This window comes from Pipra filicauda, unplaced genomic scaffold (genome assembly GCF_003945595.2).
Source record: "Pipra filicauda isolate LSUMZ 115617 unplaced genomic scaffold, ASM394559v2 scaffold108_size2327098_pilon, whole genome shotgun sequence".
In the NCBI taxonomy this organism is placed as follows: Eukaryota; Metazoa; Chordata; class Aves; order Passeriformes; family Pipridae; genus Pipra; species Pipra filicauda.
In genome coordinates, this window is record NW_024103529.1 from 1061251 (window position 1) to 1078513 (window position 17263).

Consider the following 17263-nt stretch of genomic DNA (forward strand, 5'->3'; position numbering starts at 1 on the left):
AGAAATCAAACTCCTATTTGAATATATGGAGTGGCATTTGCTATATGCAGCCTTTCAAAACCTTCCAGCTGTTCAGAAGATGCTCCCAAAACATATTAAACTTCTGCACTGGTGTAAAAACAAATGTGTGAGTTGCTGCTCTGAGTGGAACACCACCAGAATGGATATTCCACTTCTGAACATGAGCCAGCAGTGTGTCCAGGTGGCCAACAAGGCCAAGGGCATCCTGGCCTGGATCAAGAACAGTGCAGCCAATGGGACCAGGGAAGTGATTCTTCCCCTGTACTCAGTGCTGGTGAGGGCACATCTTGAGTACTGTGCCCAGTTCTGGGCCCTTCAGTTCAGGAAGGATATTGAGGTGCTGGAGCAGGTCCAGAGAAGGAACGAGGCTGGTGAAGGGACTTGACCACAAGTCCTATGAGGAGAGGCTGAGGGAGCTGGAGTTGTTTAGCCTGGAGAAGAGGAGGCTCAGGGGAGACCTCATCAACTCCCTGAAAAGAGGTTGTAGCCAGGTGGGGGTTGGTCTCTTCTCCCAGGCAACGATTAGTAAGACAAGAGGGCATGGTCTTAAGCTGTGCCAGGGGAGGTTTAGGTTGGATATTAGGAATAAATTATTTACAGAGAGGGTAATCAGGCATTGGAATGGGCTGCCCAGGGACCTGGTAGATTCACTGTCCCTGGAGGTTTTTAAGATGAGACTGGATGTGGCACTTAGTGCCATGGTCTGGTAACCACGGTGGTAGTGGATCAAGGGTTGGATTGATGATCTCAGAGGTCCCTTCCCACCCAGCTGATTCTATGATTCTATGATTCTATGATTCTATGATTCTATGATTCTTCCTCCTTACGATCCTTCCTAATCCCAACTTGAAATCCAATTTGATGTGCAGGAATAAGTCAGGCAAAAATCCACTTTGCTATATTTTCCTTTTAGCTTTAACAGTAGTCCACATTTAAAGCTCTGTGGGTCAATATGGTCTGGTGGTACATGTACAATAACTAACTCATTAATCCTGCAGCCTAAAGGACAGTGTTGCATATCTTGGTCTCATTGTTTAGTAGAAGGAATGCTCTTCAGTACAGTCCAAAAATTGCCTTGCTGTATGTGCCTCCAAACTGCAATGGATGTAAGAGCAACAACCATGTTACAGAAGATCTCCATAAAACTTCTCATTAATCTTCTTGTTAATTGAAGTGGACCTAGCATTTGATTAAGAAAAACTTTGACACGTATTTTGACTGAACAGTTTTTCCTGAGGCAAATTATATTAAAATCTATTGATGACAATTGTCGTATTCCAGAGAAGCCACATGTTACAGTTTTAAAAGGCAAAAAGAACAGTCCTTGTGTATTCCTATATTAGAAATCCTTCAGTATGTTTGAGATGCAGATAGAGGTCAACAAATACAGAGGCTTTGCCTGTAGTTGAAATTGCATGGATTTAGTTAAAGATGGTTTTTCACTAACTTAAAAGGAGATAAAACACCATTTGGTCATTTTTAAATTGTTTTTGTAGCTGTTTGCATTGTTTTTTTCTCTATTTGTATGTAATTGATATGAGTCATCACAATAAAATGATATTTCAAAATAAAATTAAATCAAGAGCAGCTGCATTGAATCTTACTCTGCTTTAATTAATCTAATTTGAAATCACACCTCTAGTTTTATTCATCTCATTTGGCATGTAGCAAAAAAAAAATCTGTTTGCTGAAATGGATTTTCATTTTAAGTAGAAGCATATCTATAGAAATTGTAAAAAGACAAAAGGTGATAATAGTGAGTTACAAAGAAAGTAGAGAAAACTTAGGAGATTTTCAGTGCAGTCAGATGAAGTCTTAAACATACTGTGTGTATGTATGTGTGTATGTAAACGTACTGTGTGTCACCCGGTATCCAAAATCCAGTTTGGGCTGACCCAGTGAGGGGCCCAACAACCCTTCTCAGCAAAGATGTTCCATGGGGATGACAGTGACCTGATGCAAGTCCAGAAATGGTAGTGGGACAGGAGGCAAAGAGGAGGGCAACAGCTGGGGTGCTGTGGCCAGCTCCCACCTACTGAAGCACATGGTGTTTGGAGGCTGGATCCTGGTGTTTTAATCCATCTCTGACAGACCTGGAAATTAATAATGTGCCCAGAAGGTGCTTACAATGAAGTGTTTCTCCTCTTCAGCAGTGGAATGTGATGCAACTGTTCATCCACAGCTATGCACCACTCCCAAAACCACACTTCTTCCTTGAGCGTCAGTCTCCTGTTTCAGAACAGTAAGCACATTGATTGGGTTTAGAAATGCAAAACCAAGTTAAACTATAAAGTTACATTTTGTAGACTTCTTGCTGTCTTGATCATTATATCTGCTGTTGTTTTCCTGTCATCATCTCACTACTTGTTGCATTTTCTGGAGGCAGAGTAGCAGATAGACATTCTGTTTAGCTCAGATCACATTCTGGTTGAATAGGAAAATATCTGATTATGTGTGCAAGCATGATTAAAGCAAAAGGAAGCAATAAAAAAGGACATTATATAAGTGGAAACCACTTCTGTGAGTTTACTTTTCCTGAGGCCAGCAGTGTGGATCTGTGCTGGGATCTATATTATTCAATATATTCAAAAATGCAGTCATTAGTGAGATCACAACATTTCTTGTTTGTATGTAGGTTACCTAAGTAGAGATGTGGGGTGATTAATAAAACCTGGCAGAGGTTTTTACATTTTGTGGATCATAGGATGAAAGAATGTACAGGGATGAACATAATCAAAAATCAGTCCTAACTGGATATATAAAACCTTCTAACTTCACAGGTAAAATGAGGTTCCTCAGCTAATTCCTATTCATCTGGCAAGAGTTACAAAGATTCTGATAAACACTCTGTGATCACGTTAACTCTGTGCTTGTAAACAGTCTAAAAAAGTAAGGTCAGAAAGTTCTAGCAAAGAAACTAAGACTAAAATAGAAAACATCATTACACTAATTTGTAACTTAGTAATGTGCCCATTTGCACCCACTTCAAAAAGGCACATAGTGGGAGAAGCCTCACCAAGACAGCAGTGATGAGCAAAGGTTTCAGACTGAGGAATAACTGGTAGTGCAAGTGACTTTAACGTGAGACCAGCAGAGCAAAGAGCTGCTAGAAAATATTTATTAGCATATAGAAGGTATACAGATACCAACTGGTGTATGGCTACTCTTACGGTAAGTCCCTGTACTAATAGTTCCAATTAAAGACATTGAAAATGGCAAATTTACAAGTTGACCAGCCTTTCCCAGTGCTTATGAATACTTTTGACCACATTTTTCTCTGCTCTGTAGAATTAGGAGTTCATGAGTACAGCCAGGTCTGGTTTTCCAAAGGGGTCTACAGAATACAAAGTAGGGAAAAATAATACCATGAATTGTTCCTAACAATCCAAAGACTAATTAATCTTTGATAAATTTATTTCTTTTTTATCCTTGCAGACTTTGTGGCTTTGAACCATTTTATGATGACAGGGGAGATCAGTACATGTTTAAGAGAATCCTGAACTGTGAATATGACTTTGTGTCCCCCTGGTGGGATGATGTGTCTCTGAATGCCAAGGATTTAGTAAGTAAAGCAAAAATCAGATCAGAGTATCTAGTATCACTTCCACTGAGTCAATTTTTGGGATGGGGGAAGAATAATTGGTTAATTAATTGTTCGTACAGCCCCTTGCTTTTCTTTTTGTCTTTGACATATTAGGGTGCTGTTAAATATCCCTGTTAGTCCAGTGCTGTAATTTTGCCCTCAGAACCATGGATGTTCAGGTCCTTCTCTGAACCAGCCAGATTGTTAGCAGCTGTCACAGTGTTCATATATGCCTGCCGTTTTTTCCAGCTCTGAAGCTCATTCCTCTTTTCTGGACAACAACCTTCAGGGGAAAGTAAAAACAAGCCCTTTATTTTTTTTCAGTTTTCAAGCCTGAACTTTAAGGAAAGAATATTAAAGGAAATGAAACTTTTTTCCCCCTGCCTTTTCTGACAGATTTTTCTGTCCATTTAAGCTTTTTTCTCAGTAGATGAGAGAAGGCTGATTACTTTTAAATATGGTCCATTAGCAGAATGCAAGAGCTGACATGCTATCTGCACTGTATTCTTTCATTACTGGATAAAGTAATTTGGATTCAGGAGATGCTGATCTGCAGAGATAGGTATGCTTGAGTCTGATTTTTAGTCAATAATCACTTGCATAATTCAGTTATTTCATTAACATTGAAAACACAAATGGTCTGTTCCATATTACTTATACAAAACTCTGTCATAAAATACTATGTAATTGGTGTTTGTGAAGTACTTCAGAACATTTCAAATGAAAGGACCATAGAAGTTCAAAGTACTTTTTTGTTGTTTGATTAGATGTGAAGTTATTCTAAAGTCAAAAAAATATCATTTACTGCCAGATAAACAGCAGCCTGAAAGTAAAACTGCTTATTTATTGTGTATACAGAGCTTTTGTCCAAGTTGCTCCATACTGTTCTGGTACAATAAAGCTCAAAGTTTCAGGTTTGAACACTGTATAGGAAGTTGTAGATAAGGATGAAGGCCATGACTCTTAAAACCTTCTGCTGTGGGCAGTTCTGGAGGTCCAGTTGAAGGGATTTGTTTACCTTGACTTCTTCCATGGAGACACAACAGGCTGGATTCATCACAATGCCTGGCACCATCTTTCTTTAATAGTTCTTTGTAGGGAAATTTCAGAGAACCCTAAAGCGAGTCTTCCCTCACACTTGGGTACAAAGCAGCAGTGGAGCCCTGTGCCATCGCTTGCACTCTGCTCCAGGAGGGTGTGCAGTCAGGAGAGCTGGGTAAGTGTGGCTCTGCAAAGTATCATCTGTGTACTTTGTTACTCCATCCCCACCTTTCTCTTTTTTTCAAAACTCTACTAGTCCAGACATAACAGCAAAACCCATGAAAGATGGCTTGACTGGACACACTTTGTATCCAGCACTTTGTACCAACCCCACTCCCAGGGGTATGTTTGCAGTGCCTTGTTCCCAAAAATGTCCTACTCTCATGTTTGGAGAGGTGCAGCTTCACTGGCCTTGGTGACAGAAAGACGGGTGTGAACAGCATTAGTTTCAGGGTGGGCTAAGAGAAAAATACTTGTACAGTGGTTTTTAGTTCATGTGTACAAGAGGTTTTAGAGAGACTGAAAGAAACATTTCCTTTATGATGTACCTGACAGTGACTGCATGGTTCAAGTCTGCATGAGCTGCACACACTATAATTTAAACTTTCTAATCCCATTTAAAACTTGTCCAAATACAAAAGTAAAGACACTGCTCAGAGAAACTGCCTGGTTGGGGTTATTTTGAGAATCTCTTAGGGTTTATGTGGCAATTCAGACATGCAACACCCTGTGGCAGATACAGGTCAGCTGCATTGGTATCTATTCTTATTACGTTGGTAACCGGTTGATTTGTTTTTCTTCTCTTTTCCCCCTTAATGGCTGTCTTACTCAGATGTTATTTATGGAGGACCAAGAAATGCCAGAAGCAAAACACTTGCAAAGACACAAATGCAAATTCTTGTTGGTTTCCTAGAATGCCTTTCACCTAAGATGCTTCCCAAAACCAGGACCAGAGCCCCAAAATGCAAAGCTAGGTAAATGAAAACGAAGAATAAGGTTAATAGTCTTTTGTGTTTCTTGCTTGTGATGCAGGTTAAAAAGTTGATTGTTTTAGACCCCAAGAAACGCCTCACCACTCTACAGGCTTTGCAGCACCCATGGGTCACAGGGAAGGCAGCAAATTTTGCACATATGGACAACGCACAAAAGAAACTTCAAGAATTCAATGCCCGGCGTAAACTTAAGGCAAGTCTCTGCACACAGTGTCTGTTTTGGCTATGAAAGCGTGCAATTAAATTAGTAGCCTTGCAGAAAACTTACATATCTTTTGAGGACAACATTCCATATTGGTATGGAAGATTTTTATTTAAGGTAACTGATGAAAATTGAAGAAGTGGAAGCTGATTTAGTCGATAACTGAAACCAAATAAATAAAAATTGGTGAAGCGGATTGATAACTCTGTCTACACAGATAGAACTGATGAGAATGCACACAACTTTCACAGTTTTCTTACCTTCCTTCCTTCCCTTCTTCCTTTCTTCCTTCTGTCCATCTGTCTGTCCTGTACTGCTTGGCATCCTTATAGTACTGACAAGAAGGAACAAAATTCTGAATAATTTCTTAATGAGCATCCATAAATCTGTAAGAAATTTAATCTACTGTAGCATATTTTGGTCTTTAAGCCACCCTGAGTTACTCTACCAGCAGGCAGCTAGGCATCTAACTGACATAACATCAGGAAACTTTCTTCTCCCCAAATCCCTTTTTCAATTGTTAAAGATTTGTGTCTGCTCAGAAGATATTTCCAGGGATACTTCAGCACAGAAATTATTACCGACGGTTACAGTGAAGCTGCCCTTGTAGCCTTGGGGAATAAGGGTTAAAAGCATCTTAACTGAGAGCTTTACTAACTCCGTGCAAACTAAAGTCACAAAGAAAATGACCCTTAACTTTCCTTTTGCTAATTTTTTTCAGTATTAATAGGGAACTGTGACAGAGAAGCTCTACAGGGCAAAGAAAAACATTTTGTCGTTTACAAAATTCTCAGAGACTGTGAATATAATTCACATTGATGTTTTGATTTTGTGTTTCTTTATAGTTTTACACCTTTGATCACCAAAAAGATTTTTTTGAAGACCAGTTTTAGATCCCTGTAGTCAATTTATTCTTTTGTGACTAAAAGCTAATGTTTTTTATAAGTTTGCTTATTCATTGCTTTTCTGCTAAAGATTAAACGATCAAATCTTCAATTATTAAGAGAATTGATTGGAGTTAGCACCTATTGTAGAGTTAAAAGTTTTACACATATATACATGTAAAATAAACCATAAAAGTTTAGACAATTGATTGCTAGCCAAAAAAAATAAGACCAAAGCAGAAACTCAAGCAGAACATGCTTTAGCTGTTGTGTTGTTAGTAAGAATAATATGAAATTATCCTCTCTTTCCCAACATACAAATTCAGAGACAGGTTTTCTTTATGTAAAGACATATTTTTATTAAATAACTCTAAAGGTCTCAGTCATGATTTTGTTTTTCACAAGCTATGCTGAATTTATTTCATAAACATCCATATGGCTTGTGAGAGATACACTAAAAGTATCTTTGGACATTATAATATCATTGTGTGGCCTATTCTTGTAATCAGTTGTCCAAAGTCCTCTCACCACTAAGTGGATCCCTGTGAATTTTGCTTTAAGAGGTCTGGACTCTCACTTTGAAAACTCTTGCCACTTTTTATTGGTACTTTTTCTTCATATTCTGTGTTAGCTGATTCGTTTTTATTGACAATGACTATGTAGTCTGTTTGTCATTAGCATCTTCTTTTTTTTCTTTTTATTTCCTTGCTTCTGTTTGTTTGTTTGTTTCAGCGTGATTACCTCTCCAAGGTATCCACAAAACTTGCTATACTCATCTCCTCCCACCGACCCACTTCTGTGACGCCTAAGCAAAAAGCTAGCCAAGTCAAAAGTAACTTGAGCTGTCATACACAGAGATTAGTATTTCTTTTTCTCGCCTCCGTATGTTTGTTTTTTCAGACAATAAAACTCTTTGAGGCAAGGGCTAATATAACTGTCTTCATGAGTGTCTTCATTTTGTGATATTTTGTGTGATATGAAAGCCTACCTGAATTAGTGGTTTTATATGTATATCCTTAGGAAGTTGCCTGTATGCTCTGCACCATTGTGCTTGGCATATGCAATAGTTCAATAATAATAAATATTGTTTTCGTTTGTGAAATTTTCATGGAATAATCGGTAGTGATACTGTTATTATTATGGCAGAAGATGGTTTTCTCTTTGCCATCTGACTTCAACATGAAAACCTGAAGTAGTTTCTAAAAAAAAATATGCAGCACTTGCAGCTGAAAAAAGAAGTCATGTTCATGTTGTCCAACTTGTAACCTTGTGACAGTAGCAATTTTAAACCTCAGTCTAGAATTTCAGATGGTCTTCTAAATCTGTCCAAGCCCAGGCAGGTATGTGATGTTACCAGGAAGACTAAAGGTAGTTACATTCCCCAAGGGGACTGTGCTGAGGCTGCATTGCTGACATTACATGCCTTTTAAGGAACATTTGCTTGGTCCTCTCTCTCCCAGGCTGCAGTAAAAGCTGTTGTGGCATCAACACGCCTTGGCAGCGCCAGCAGTCACAGTGCACACGACAGCAACAAGCCCAGCCACAACCCATCTCCCGTCCTCAGTGGCAAACCTGAAAAGAAACCCACTCAGGAAGCAGAAGCAGCTCCAGAGGAAATGTCTTAGGTCGATGTGCTTCCTCATGTCAATGGAGATCTGTCATTTCACACACCAGCTAATTTGTCATTCAGCAAGGAGATTCGTAAGCTTGACCTCTCTGGTTCTGCTTTGGGGTGCCAAATACTCTGGCTGGTGATCCTACCTTCAATGCATGTGACTGCTTATGAAAATAGTAAACTGTTCCATAAGGCATGTCATGGAAACAGTGTAATTTGCAGTAATACCGGCAGGTGAAAATATGGGGATGAATAACTACCTACCATAATCTGTATGCTTCATATACATCTATCTAGATGGCATTTGAAACAAAATGTTGTTTCATTTAATTTTATGGAAGTAGTTGTCTTATATGTGTTGTGAGTTTCTTTGGACTGTTTCTTTCCAGATCCATAGTCCTTGAGCAGACAAAATGGAAGGAAATACCAAACCAATGCTTTTAAAACTGATGTATGAAATAATGCTTTTTATCTGTAAAATTGAAAAAGTATTTGGGGATTTACGTGCAAAAAAAACCATTCCACTACTTCTGGGAAGAAATTGAAATGTTAGTTCCACTGGGAGTGAAAATGTACATTGCTCAAGCTTGCATTGAGAATGCCTTATTCAGATTTTTCCTGTTTATATACAATATTTTAATAATAACCAAAATTACTCAGATTTCTGCCATTTAATTCTGTAGTAAAGTGTTAGTGAAACAAAATGATAGACTAAACAAGGATTAGAGTAAATGCAAATTTTTGACACCATATTTATTAATTTCTAAACTGTGCAGCTAGAAGACTCTATATAGGGCCTGAGGGAGTAATCTGCAATGTAATAGGTTGTAAATGCTTAAAGGAAGCTATTCTACAGCTTACTGATTTTACTTTGGGAAAATACTCTTATACAAGGTCCAGGAGCAAGTAGTATAATCTAGTTTGTTTCCTGGGTAGTTTAACCTCAGGAGTAACCAGTTTCTATTTGTCAACATAAACAGTTCGTATTTTCCTTATAAAGGACCCTCCTCCATGTAAAGTGATCCACCAGCACAGGTCTTGCATCCACCCAGAGCTCCTGTGTCTTATGTTATCAGCTATGTGCATTGATCAGCTTGCAAGAGTAGGGTCGGGCTCTTGAGCTGTCTTGATGTTTTTGTTGAATGTCATTGAAAGGAACTGAAAAATTAACATGCATCAGGATGTCTGACCATTTATACTTGTTATCGATTTGACAGCATGTGACTGTCATAAGGTTATGTTACAGAAACAGCAAAAAGATCCTGATGTACAACAATATCATTTGTGCTCGTTAAACTTTTTAATATTGATATTACCTAACATCCTCATACACTCAACATTCCTCCTTTGCTTTTGTTGTTTTTATGTTGATGTTAGGCCTTGAACAGCTTGTTTTGAAAAAATATATCAGCTACTGAAAAACAAATACTTCAATAAAACATTCAGAAAGTGTATTTCCTGATTAGATTAAAAGGTAATACAATGTTGTTCAGATGATAGGTTTTATAAATAAAATGTGCTCTAGATTAATAAATAAAGATTAAAGATACTGTCTTTACTAGGTGAGAATGCATGCTAATGAATGTACTGTACTTGAAATTTTTTATCCACTTCTTAGAACTCTTTGAAGTTGTACAAAAAGGTTTGCTAACTAAGTAAGGTTGTAATTTAAAGTACATGTATCTATCCTTTTTTCAAGTACACACTTTGAGGTCAGCTGAGGCAGCTGATGGGCTCATGGCAGCTATGTAAGGCCAACAAGACACTTTTGCAGATTTTTCCCCATGCAGTAAGACTAATCACTCTGGAGAAGATGATAGGTACCTCCACCTGTCTCACTTTTCACTGTCTTACTTCCTGTGGAAATGCACTTCCTGTGCATTTCCACTGCAGGACAAATGCATTTCCACCCACTTTCCTCATCCCTCTGGTACTGTGGTGAAGCCATCAAAGTTTGGTCACTAGGGAGGTTTGATGGGAGACGCTGGATTTCTGTAACATTTCCTGCTTCATTTGGTATAGTCGCATCTAATCTGCAGGAGTGGAGCTTGCTGAGCAGTCATTGTGCATCTATGAGAGCAGAAATATCTTCATCTGATGGTTTGTTAAGTTGAAAAGTAGTCCCAACTGATTCTTAAAGTTACTGTTTTGCTAAATCTACCATATCATGTAGTAACTGTGAACTGATGCCATGGAACAGGAGACCTCTCTCTGATAGCATGATCTCAGAGGCAGCTCTGAGGCAGTGCATAAAGGCTCTGGGGCTTCGGTTGTTTTTACTTCATTTTCTTTTGTTGTGCTCAACATGAAACAGGGAGGATGCCTGTGCTGAATGGATTACCAGTTTGTGACTCAGTAAAGGAGTGTGCCTGGATGATGTTTGACAGCACCACACATGTGCAGGAGGAGGACCAGGGTGTATGCATGCAGTGCAAGAGAGGAGTTTTACCTGCATTGTTTTTGTCTGAAAAAACCACCTCCCAGCAGCATCTGCCGTAATTCAGACTGGGGAGTGCAACACCAGTGTCTTATTGTGGCAGAAAAATATGGACACACTTGAAAACTAGTGGAGATGGACCAGTTTCATGTCTGTGGTTATAAATTAGGTAGAAAGTCACTGATGCTCTTTTCTGTTGAAATCCTAAGCTTTAATTTTTAAAAATATTTAACATATTAACCAACTCCTTTAAATACCAAAAGGGAAATCTTGCCATCTTTTTGAAGTATTTGAATAGAGCAAAACTTCTTTTAATCACAGATTGTAGCACTGGCCAATTAAAGTCTAATATGTGAGAGCTTGGCTGAGGATCTGATGACTGTTAAATAGGCAACAAAGTCCTGCCTCTGTGGCACGACAAGATTTTTCACAAGTTCAGAAAGATTCATCCCAAAATAAAACAGAGCTCCCATGATTTTGAACACTCTTGCTTGCAACTTTGTGGATGACACAGTAGATCACACTACATGAGCCTGGTGCTGGTTTGTTAGCTTAAGTTCATAGTTTACATTGTGCAAGTATGCTGTAAAGAGACAGGCACGCTATAGTCAAACTTCTGAATACAAAAGAACATTAAGGCAAAAGTTTTTGATAGAGCATGTAGTTCAGAAGAAGGGTACTAAGGACTCTGTCCCCAGAAGCGAGCAGGCTATCGGTCACATAGAGTGATAAAAACTGCCCAGCATTCCCTTTGCCTTAGTGAATAATGCAAAGAGTTCTGAGGCAGCCAGGCTCAATACTTGCCAAATAAAGCATCTTCTCCTACAGCTCATACTGTAAGCACAGACACAACTGGCAGCCACAGGGGGATGAGGAAAACATCACATTTTCTTCAGCTCAGCAGCAGGGAAAGGGAAGACGGTGCTTGGAGTTGTTAGTGTCCAGCTTAGCAGAAGAATGGCACCATCTGCTAAGCAGCAAATGCAGCGGGACCCTGGAAGATAAAGACTCATTTCCATGTAACAAAGTCCCTCAGCTCCTGCACACCTCCTGAGGCACGTTGATATGCAGAGCACTGCAGTGCAGCTCTCTGGGGTTTCAGGAGTGGCATATGAAGTTGTAGGGTGGAGGACTCCCACCAGATCTTTGCAAGGTGTCTTGCACATTACCTGCTTGCAGAACGACAGGCACAAGCCTCAGCACAGTGCCTTGACCCCAGCCTTGTGCAGGGGCTGGCTGTTCCTCCTGATGAAGAACTCAGTTTTGTGTGGCTGAATATGCCTTGTTGCTGCTGAGGTTATGAGTGCATAGCTCATGTAGGCATGGCATTCATGTAATGAAAAATATCAGGCTGACCAAGCAAGATGCAGAGTTAGACCTAGAGCACAGCAGCAGGGATACATGCAAGTCCTGGAGATACAAAAGGTGAGCAAGGAGATAGGGAAGAACATCCTTAAAGTTGCTTTATGAAACAATAATAACTCAAAGAATATCCTTTCTTCCCTTTTTGAATAATTCCAGGTAGAACATAAAACCACAATAGTGAGAGCTTATTCTGCTTTTGTATAAAGAATCTAACTTCTCTGATAATCCCCTGCACAATACCATGTTTCATTGAACCAAAAACATCAGCTGTGTTGCAAAATAAGAAAAAAACAATAAGGAATGAAAAGGAAGAAAATAGGAATAATATATTTACCTATAGGAATAAAATGTTTACCTCTGCACAGAGCTCCTGGCGCAGGGTCAGCAGAGGGCTATGAAGATGATGAGAGGACAGAAGCATCTCACTTATAAAAAAAAGCTGAGGGAGCTGGGCCTGCTCAGCCTTAAGAACAGACAGCTGAGAGGGGACTTCATCAATGTATACAAGTATCTGAAGGGAGGGTGTCAAGAAGATGGATCCAGACTCTTCTCGTTGGTGTCAAGCAACAGGACAAGAGACAATAGGCAGAAACTGATGCACGAGAAAATCCTGAATATGAGAACTTTACTGTGGGGGTGACTGAGCCCTGGAAGAGATTGCCCAGAGGGTGTAGAGTCTCCCTTCCTTGAGATACTTCAGAACCATATGGGTGCGATCCTGTGCAATGTGCTTTAGGAAACCTGGCCTAAGCAGGGAGGTTGGCCCAGATGACGACACCAGTCCAATCTCACCCATTCTGTGATTCTTTGATTCTATGATCTTACTTTCAGAACATGTATAAGCGTTTACTGGTAATACTCTAGATTCTCCACATAAGCAAAATTTTGCTTTGTATCTGAGAGGTAAAACTTCTGGCCAGAGTACTTCACCGAAGATTGCTGGTGGATCAGTGAAGAGCATCCTTTGGAGTGTGAGTCCTCTAAACAATATAAAGATAGAACAATGTGCATACTTATTACCAAAAGTCCAGCAAACACACACAAGTAAAACCTGCATTACATCCTCTTCTACCCTCCAGAGTGGAACACAGAACATGAATGCAGTCATGAACTTAATCATTATTGGAAGATATTCAAATATTGTGGGAATAGGCATAGTACAGAAGCTGAAATACAATAGAATAGTCAAAGTGGCCCAATTCTGAACTTAGCAGATTAAAATATGAATATGTACCTGCACACAGAAATATATAAATTCATTAAAAGAGAGGCAGAGATTGCTGAACAATCTGTAAGAGCCATGTCTGTATTAACAGTTGCAGTACCTTTTAAGCCATCTTTTGTCCTTTGCCAGCATTAGTCAGCTGGAACTGAAACTATAATGATTAAAATCTTGTATACATGGATCACTGCTGGATGAAATTCAGAGTAAAGGATATCAGAGTATGAAAGATAGTGGCACAGAGTTTTGCTGAGCTCTGGCTTCTTCCAAGGCACAGTTGGGAAAAAGATTACTTCAGTGCCCTTGTCCTTTTGCATGATCAGGGCATGGGTTGAAGTGGGGCAACAACACAAGCACAACATTTTGTAATGAGTTGCCCTAAACTGCACCAGAGGCTCCTGAGCAGTAATGATCTATCCACAGCATGTGTGGCAGAACTGACAATCTGGCCCTTAATTTGTTATCAGGAAGATGTTTACTGGCCAAGGTATATTAAACAGCATGTGTTTGCCCCTGCGAAGTAGCACAGAGCTTCTCCCATAGATACTTCTTTCTGTCCACCTGAGAAACTGCAGCATTCCAGAGTGCTCTATGACAATACACAAAGAGTAAAGCTTAAAAGAAAGGGATCTTATTTTTTCTATTTGAAACTCTGGCTTCAAGAACAAGTGTTAACAAATGGCTTCTTGTTATTCTTCCCTTTTTTGCTTCCTCTTTTTTTTCTGGCCCTGGCTGACAGAAATAGCTCAGTGATGTGCAACAAATGCCAGACAGAAACAGAAAATAATTTGGCTTCTTGGGTTAGTTTCCCAGTAGAAAAGGAAGGCACCTGGGCTGCTGTAGAAGCTGCTAGTATTTGGAGTGAGGGATTCAGAGCAAAGTGACAAAAGAATAACACTATGCCATGTTCTGCTCCTCAGCACCAAGAAGCTCCTTTGTCAACAGCACCTTTTTCCTTCTGTAGAAAAGACTTTTAGGTCAATCAAAAGAAATACATCAGGTTTAGGAACTCTGAAAAATATCATGTGTGCTATGACCAGTGATCTTAATATCATTTATTTAATACCAATTGATATATTTAATATCATATTTTATGCAGCATTGCCATTTACAGTGTTGGCAGAAGAAACTGCAAAGTCAGTTCAGAACACCTGGTCCCTTTTCTTGCCTGAACTGTAAATAATGATCTGCTTTGTAACACAAAACTGTGTGGAGCTAATCATTGCACACACAGGGGAAGTCTATCAAAGAGAAAAAAGACTGTAATTCTTATCCCTGTGTTGTGTGAATTTGGGATGGCTCTTCTAATTGAAATTACTATGTCAAATGACTTGAAGCAGTTATTCTGGTAAACCCAAAAGCTGAGGGCAAGCCACTGGGTGTGATTTACAGCTGCAAATGACATGTGATCTGTCTTAGAGACAATATGCTCTGGTAGGCACCGAGTCATATCTGTTCATCCACAGGACTGTGCATAGGTATTTGCATCCTCATATCAGTCCTCAGATCCCCAAGCATGACAGCGTTACCTACAAACGCTAACTTTACATGAAGGAGCACCGTGTCACAAATCCCTAAGTAACACTGAACAGTGAATGCCTACAACAAAAATGGCAGAAAACTTTGCTACAGAACACACCAAAGAGAGCTCCTTCTTAGCTTTGTGTTGACAAGGAACAAAGTGAAAAATGTCTCTAAGTGTTTCTTCTGAGGTCTCAGGTTCCTTGATTTCTGTTATTTTTCAGACTTCCCCACCAGACATGTATATGAAAGTATTACAAATGTATTCAGTGGCAACCTCCTCTAGATGGATAAACCTCACCACTGACTCGACTTTTCATTTGTCAGATATCAAAGTTTTATTGTTTGTACTATTAATATGGCACCCGGTCTCTTCCTCAGCTTATCATGGGGCCTGAAATAATCTTTTATGGAGAAGTTTGTCAAGAAACATTTCACGAAACTACGCAAATGGACTGTATGTATATTTAGGAAAAAAATATCTTTGAAGGATTTCCCAACTCCCTGCTGCAGCAGTGTACTCCCTGAGAAATATTTTCCTTGGGAATGACAGTGATCCATGGGACCCTGCAAAGCATCCAAGCTGGTGCCACCAACAACTTACTGCCCTCTTGTGTAGTGGTAGTGCCTTATTTGCTCTGCTCAAGTCTTTACCATCTTGGCTGCAGGGAAACAGTAATTACAAACTATGAGATTTTTAATGAAAGTAATTAGAAACAAGAACATTTGAAACAACTGGCTACTGAGACCTAACCCAAGCTGTGGTTTTGTGCTGTTATGCACAACAGAAACCACTTCCCTGTTCATGCCACACCCTCCTGAGATGTCATGCTAATGCTTCTGATTAAAGCAGAAATTTTATTTAGTGTTCCATAAGGAAACCTTATTTTGGGCTTTGGTTTGAAGTTTTTTTATTTCTTTTTTTTCAGAATACACAGTCTTGAAAGGCCTATGCTCGTGAGAATATTACCTCTGAAATGATTAGGTGCTCAGGGAGAAGGAAAGATGGAGAGGTGGAGGATGAACCCTAGTCATAGAACCATAGAATCATTCAAGTTGGAAAAGACCTTTAAAATCATTGAGTCCAACTGTTAACCCAGCACTGCCAAGTCTACCACTGATAGGATGGTCTTGCAAAACAGCAATGGTGTCTGGTCCAGCTTATGAGGGAGTGGGAGGAGGGGAAGAATCATTGTGGGGAGGAGTTTGTTAGTCTCAAGGAGCTAAACCACCATGCCCTTGCAAGCCCATGAAGTACCGAACAGAGATTGGCTGGCTGGTCCACACCCACAGTAAGGAGCTCATCAGCTTAAGCTGGTTTTAACCTGAGGAAATGTGATACACTAAGGGCTTGTGTCTGGCTTGGCCTTTCAGGTGGCTTCTGGCTGGATGAGGACCAGACCGTAAGTGGGGAATTTTGTGATTCTGTTAATTCAAGAATAGTATATGCTGCATGGTTAGGATATGTGATGATTCTTCCAAGACAAACAGACAAATGGTGCTATTGACTAGTAACACAAAGTATTTTATAAGCCTGTTACAGAAGCTCATTGATCTCAGAGCAATGGTGGCTGGATTCTTATTAATAACAATGAAAAATATGTTACATATATATATGTATATATATATTAGACTTTCTCAAATTAGCTCCATGTCCTGTGTGCCTGTGTCCTTCTTTTACTGCTTAGTTGTGTAAGAAATCCTGTACTGTCAATGCTGCTTGCTTCAATTAGCAATGTTAGCAAGTAGATAGAAGTTTATGGACTGCTTTTTCAACTGTACACTTTTACTTCTGACTAAAAGCCTGTTTATGTAGTAACTTTTCTGATACTGTGCAAATGAACCAGAGAGAACTTTGAACCGGAAAAGAAAAATTGACTGTTCTGTTATTTCAGTGTATTGTGCGTGGGACCAATGTACCTGCCTGTGTGCTTGCATGGGAATGCTGATAAAGACATGAGAATATGCTTTGGTGCTGGGACGTCAGTTTTCAGTAAGTGGTTTGCATGACCGATCTGATGCTAAATAAACTAGTAAATCTAGAAATGCTTACGTCTATTATTTGCTGACAGCTAATGCTCAGCGTAAGTAAGGAACAACAGTCATCATTCCAGAGAGATGTGATTCATGGGTGTTACCAGTTTATATTGCAAAGCCTAGAACAGTTTCCAACTTGGCATAGCATTTCCCCTGTTCCTCTTCCCTCAAAAACTTAGCAATTGAGTAACAAACTAAATATGTTATTAGTGGTGGAGTACAGAACTAGAGGGCTGCCCAGGTTGCCCCTGTGCTCTGGAGAGGGTTATGTGAGATAGAAGCTTGTGTCACATTTTGCTAAAGACTTGATGAAGATGCCACCACTTCCTTCTGCACTCTATCA

The 17263-nt window shown here is 39.5% G+C and overlaps 1 protein-coding gene across 3 annotated transcripts in view; it reads left to right on the top strand.

The window, feature by feature from the left end:
* CAMK4 (calcium/calmodulin dependent protein kinase IV) overlaps nt 1-16929 on the top strand; it is a 149584-nt gene extending 132655 nt beyond the window's left edge. For 2 of the 3 annotated variants that reach the window (XM_027712567.2, XM_027712568.2), the window contains 3 exons: nt 3457-3583; nt 5678-5830; nt 8184-16929. In XM_027712567.2, coding sequence (XP_027568368.1) covers nt 3457-3583; nt 5678-5830; nt 8184-8348 — 445 coding nt within the window. In that variant the 3' untranslated portion in view covers nt 8349-16929. Of the gene's footprint in view, nt 1-3456; nt 3584-4692; nt 4821-5677; nt 5831-8183 lie in introns of those variants that run through there. The other variant, XM_039380735.1, reaches the window with a different exon arrangement.
* Nucleotides 16930-17263: the final 334 nt, after the last annotated feature.